Source organism: Carassius auratus, chromosome 7 (assembly GCF_003368295.1).
Source record: "Carassius auratus strain Wakin chromosome 7, ASM336829v1, whole genome shotgun sequence".
Classification (NCBI taxonomy): domain Eukaryota; kingdom Metazoa; phylum Chordata; class Actinopteri; order Cypriniformes; family Cyprinidae; genus Carassius; species Carassius auratus.
In genome coordinates, this window is record NC_039249.1 from 26,833,733 (window position 1) to 26,839,779 (window position 6,047).

The 6,047-nt window shown below is 38.6% G+C and overlaps 1 protein-coding gene across 1 annotated transcript; it reads right to left on the reverse strand.

Moving 5' to 3' along the window:
• Positions 1-1,462: 1,462 nt before the first annotated feature.
• Positions 1,463-5,465, reverse strand: LOC113105390 (potassium voltage-gated channel subfamily G member 4). Its single transcript, XM_074559919.1, is given in 2 exon segments — positions 1,463-2,299; positions 4,596-5,465. Coding segments are annotated over 2 exon segments (1,584 nt in total). The 5' UTR covers positions 5,343-5,465.
• Positions 5,466-6,047: the final 582 nt, after the last annotated feature.

Consider the following 6,047-nt stretch of genomic DNA (forward strand, 5'->3'; position numbering starts at 1 on the left):
GTGACCCACAAAACATTTGGCACAAAATCTTTGAACAAATACATAAACAACCTTTTATAGGTGAAAAGGAACAATTAAAGAAAGAAAGTAAAGTTCAAACTAAATAAAGAACATTTGAAAGCATAGGAGCATTTCTAGACTTTCAAATTCTGGGGAAAAAATGTCCTCGTATTTCGATGCTGTTTTATGATAGTGTTTTGAATATATGGATGCAAATATGTCATTAACTTTGATTTTTGTGACTCACAATAGACCAAAAATATAGAAAGAAAGATAGAAATGCAAATAACTGCAGTGTGTCAACAGTAGGGAAAACTAGTCAGCAGTCTGGACTCGAGGTAGTCTAACTATCATGAGCAAGTTCAGCTATTAAGTTAAAAGCCAGCAAAAAATACATAGTATAAAACCAGCAAAAATGCATAGTATAGGTTTATGTATACAAGTCAAGCACAGGAGATGCCAACAGACACTAAAGGGGGACATAAAAGGAAAGCAAATATTTGCACAGATGATGTCATATCATATCATGTCATATCAAGAAGCAAACATCAACTTTTTTCTTAATTTTTCATTATAAATAGGTCTATAATTATTATTTTCTGTGTGGTTTGGCAAGGGCAGCTCCCTATCGCCCTCTATTGGCCAGATGTATCTGATGATAACAAGCATGAGAGTAGGGACAGGTGTGCATGTCATTATTTGGCATGTTATTATTTGGGTTAACATAGCAACATACTTTATTATACAATTAAAGAAAAGTCTAAACACACTTGTGTGCTCTAATGTCATTTGAATATTCTGAGAAATATTTTTAAAATCCATTTAATGTTCGAAAACCTAAGCAATGTTATTTACTACTACATGCAAAAAAATATTCACATTCATGAAACCACAGTTTAGTTTTTCTTTCATTGGGTTATATATTGTACCAGTCACTGGTATGCCTAAAAATATGTTAATTTGAGTCCTTGCAGTAGATATAAAACTTTATTATGTATTTTTTTCTCTCTAAAAGTAATATTGCATATAATAGGTAAAATTATTTGGCTTAGCCGATTCTTGAGCTGCTTGAGCTTGTGTTTTCAGAAATATGGATTTCTAAATTATATAAAACCACAAATACAAAAAGGTTGAAGGTGACTGCAGTTAAAAGGCTGCGACTTATCATTCATGGTAATGTGGTTTGGCCTGAATGATGATCACAATATAAATAAAATAGAACAATAATCACAAATACAGACTCATTTTTTTTTCATGTTTAAGGGTAAAGGAACACATCATATGCAAAACCTCAGTAATTTTAATGATACAGATAATTATTTTATTGATTTGTCACAGAAATCACATTTCAACAGATTCAAAATCACATGTAGAAAGTAATCCAGACAGCAACTGGTGCTAACAATATGTTGCTGCCTGGGAAGAAATCCAACTAAGTATGAAGAGATATGCAAATAATAGATCAGATGTTATTGCAGCATGTTGACTGACTGGCAGTTGTGCCATTGCCCTTGTTTTGATTATTAATGTTATTGCTGGCCCAAGAAAAAGAGTGTCTCTAGAGCCCTCTCTGGGCATCCTCTTTAGCTTCCAAGGTGGCGGCTCGCTCTTCTTTACAAATAATTTCATGTTCACGCTTCAGCTCGTGGTATGAACGAGAAAACACATGGAAGATAGATGTAGCTGGAAAAGCCATGATGAGAATGCCACTCACTATGCTGCTAAAGGCAACAACCTGGCCAGGTATACTGTGTGGTACCATGTCACCGTAGCCAACTGTCGTCATGGATATGATAGCCCACCAATAGGAAGCAGGAATGCTGCTAAAGCTGTGGGGCCCAGTGGGCTTGTCCTTTGCAAACTCTTTTTCTGCCAAATGTACGAGAGGTGAGAATAGAGCTACAGCCACGCAGAGGAAGAGAAGCAGGAGTCCAAATTCTCGCATACTCCGTTGTATTGTAAGACCCAGGGTCTGAAGGCCCAGTGAGTGTCGTGCCAGTCGCATCACATACAGGATTCGCAGGGCACGCATGACTCGCAGAATTAAACCCAGCTTATCTAAATATCCACGACCAGTGCTACCATTAAGCTCGGCTTCTTCAGATTCATCTTCGCTATCGACAACCAAAGAAATGTAGTATGGCAGAATGGCTATGACATCTATGATATTAAGTGGATTTCGAACAAACTGCAGTTTACTTTGAGCCTGCAGGAACCGCAACAAAAACTCCATAGAGAACCAGGCCACGCACACCGTTTCCACTATGAATATGTTGCGACATTTTTCTGAGCATGCACCCTGCAAGAGAACAATAAGGAGAAATCGGGTGAATGTTTAGATTTAACATCACTAACTAAAGCATGGTCTACAAAATCTGTAAAAAAACAAACAAACAAAAAAAACATGTAACTATTGACATTTTTGCTTTGTTATAGAAATTATGTAATGAAACACAGATTCAAAATTGAAAGCGGAGAGGGGGTGCAGTTACTGAGATAAAGTGTGTAGGGTTTGGTTGCTCATGTGACATCTCACACTGTCAGTCCTAATGAGGCAGCTTGATGACATTTCCAGAGTTCTCTGTGTGACAGTTCACATTTGTTTTTCATTTCCTCTTATTTATTTTTTCTTATTAGTTTTGTAGAAACATTTTTTTTGTTATTGTTTATTGACATTATTACATACTTTATTGTTGTGCCATAAAGTATGTGCTACCATGATAGCATTTTGTACTTTCATGATAATACTGTGCACCTACTATAGTGTACATTTGTATTTACCTCAGCTTATTCCCTTTACCACCTATGTTTAAAAGATGGTTGTCAGTATACCATAAAGGTAAAAACAGATTTTAGAAATTAATGTTATTTCAACTGATATATTTCTTTTCTTTTTTTTTTTTTTTTTTTTTGCTCCCCAGCTACTATCTGTTCTGGCTGCTGAATCCCTTCTTCCCCATCACCACTTTCCAAACTCTTGCCACCCTGTCCTCCTGGCTCCCCTCCTCTTCCTGTTCCATTCATCCAAGAGCAGATGCTTGCTGTCTGGCATCCCACAGTCCCACTTCCTGAAGCCAACAGCTCACCTGGAAATAGTATGTCCACAATAAGCTCCCTGTATGCCCCCCTTTCCAAATTCTGTTGGTCATCAGCTGCATGTTTTTGTATCACATGAATCTGATGTTCCTAGGCCTTATGTCCAGTGGTGCAGACTCAAATGAGAAAGAGCCAGGAAGGTGCATTTCCAGGTGGGGGGAAATGGCAAGGTGGCAGATCATTGTCTGACTCCTTTTCCCAAGTATATCTGTGGGCACAGGGTATGGCTTTCCACTAAGGACCAGTCTCTTGAGGTTCTGGCACGCAAGCTGGAACCCAGGATCTTAGGGCCATACCACATTACCATGGTCTATGACCCAACGGAAGAGCATCACTCATGTGTCAGCTTACATGTGTTTGGTGTCAAGCCTGTAATTTCTTCCCCTTTGAACCTTTGTCTGCTACTTCTAAGAAGGCTGCTGGACTCCAGGAGGCATGGTAGGGGATACTGCTACATTTTGGAGGTTTTATGTCCCAGGAGCACACAGGGTTGCTCCTGGTGGGGGCAGGGGTGCTTATTGTCTGGGTGCTGGTCTGTTCAGCTCAGGGTTTGTTTGCGTTGCATCTTTTGTTTGTCTTGTTACCATGGCTGACATATGGTGTTTTCGTTTGTCATTCCATCTGCTCTATTGTCTGTTCTTACCCTGCTCCTCTTGTTACCTTGCTATCTCACCATGGCTTGCATTTGCTCCACAGACTCCCCCTTCTGTTCTTGATTCCAGATTCCTTCCTCTTCACCACTGCCAAGTCTCTTGCTGCCCTGCCCTCTTGGCTCCCCTCTTCATCTTGTTCCATCCATCCGGCTCCTCTTCTCTTATCTGGCCATCAGCCAAGTTCCTGCCTCCACTCTCCTGGTTTCACTGTCTTTCTAACCTGCCATCACCATTCTGTGTTCACTGATGTTAATAGCTGGCCTCTCATATCTTGTCACCCCCCCCCCCACCCCCAACTCCAAATGTATGGTATCTATTTTATTTGAAACATAATCCTTTTGATGAAACTACTGCAAAAATATTTTTTGGTTTTACTGTATCACTGTCACAAGGATGAATAACCTGAAAACATGATACTCCACACACAAATAACACAAATTTATAAAAAGTATTAAATGTAATGGTCATGCAAAGCTGATTTGTGGGGAAAAAAAGTGATTGTGACCCCATTAATTCTTCTGACATTTGGTGTACACTCTTTAAAATAAATGTTTTTGATGGCATCTATGATTCCATGAACAATTTTAAACATCCATGAAACCTTTCCACTGCACAAAAGGTTCTTATCAGTGGTAAGAGGCTATGTTCTTCACACTAGGAAGATTTTTTTTCTTTTTAAAACTGCTCAACAAAAGGTTCTTTAGGGAACCTAAAAAGTTTATTCTATGGCATCAACCTTTATTTTTAAAGGGTGTAGAATATATATCATGGTATACTACAGAATACCCTCAGAATATATGCCCTCAGAAGACAGTATGTATAAAAATAGTGATTTTGTGCACTAACCCTGTTTTCATGATCAGGCATGGTGCTGATACACAAGCTGATAACTGTCACAGCAATCATGACCACTGAGAAACATGCAAAGATTTTCCCAAGCCAGCCGGAATGAGGGTTTTCCACTATTTCTTGCAGCTGGCTCATGAACCAGATGTAGCCCTTCTCTTGTGCTAGAGGCTTCTGTATGGTTAGCCTTTTCTGCCTCCTCTCTTCCTCCTTCCTTTTCTTCTCTCCTGCTTCCTCCACACGGGACATCAACTTGCGCCGACAGCAACGTTCCATGTGAATGGGGTCGATGCCCCAATAGTTAAGTTCGTCAGACAGTGACACAGCACACACATGCCGCAGCAGTCTCAGTTTACCTGCAGCCAGGAAGTTCAAGATGACCCGGAAGGCCATCGAGCTGCGGTCAAAAAAAAACTCTTGCCGGGCCTCATCATAATCATCACAAAGCTTGGCGATATCATCTGGGCTGCTGCAGTGACACAGCTGTCCCAACCGAGTGAGTGGGAATTCCTCCAGTGTGCTCCAGGGAAATGTGTAGCAATCTCCTCCAACATTGATGAGAGCTAGTTTACTGTGGTCAACATCTTTGAAGGCCGGGATGTTGTGTAGTCGCTGAGCCCGTTGAAAGTACAAACCTTTGATGGTTTCAGTCTCTGGAATTTCAGAGAAATAGAGGTCAAGGCTACTGTCATCTGTGCTGACTGAGAGATTGCTAAAATCATGGTTGGCATTGCTGATGATGGGCATGGTGGCATTTGGAGATGTCAATGATTTGAATGTAGTTTGTGTAGCTTAAGCAGGTAGCAGAGTATTGGTGCTGGCAGAGAACTGTGAACAGAAATAAAATGATTTTATTGAAATAAAAATGTCATGTTTCAAGTAATAGCAATTTCTGAAAATCCTACCCCATTTTTTTTTTACATACAGAGGTTTTTTTTTTTTTGTAGACAACATAAAAACATAAAAATCATTCCACAAAAATATTTATTATTTATATAAAAAGATCAAGAATTCTGCATAAGCAATAATTCAATATTGTCACACACTTTTAAAAATGATAGCACCTTTATAATAATGATATTAGTGATTTATAATAATGATAGTAGTGATTATATAATATGGTAATACTATAGTACTTTGATACTCTAATGTAATGAAATAAAATAAAATAAAATGGACAGTTTTTAAGGAGGAGCTACAGTATTTCTACCTGTGTTTTTAAATAGTGATGCATGTTATCTAACCCTTAGAAATTACTTTAGTTCTTTCAGCTGTTATGTAAGTACGCATTCTATTTATCTAATAATATTAAGGTTAAATACCATTTTAAAATAAGGGACACATCTGAAACCATGGCAAAACAAATTAAGCTCATTCACTGGTATGTCTCATTTAAAAAGACATCAAACTTTTTTACAGTACATTAGAACTTCCATTGTTCTTTTAAAAGCG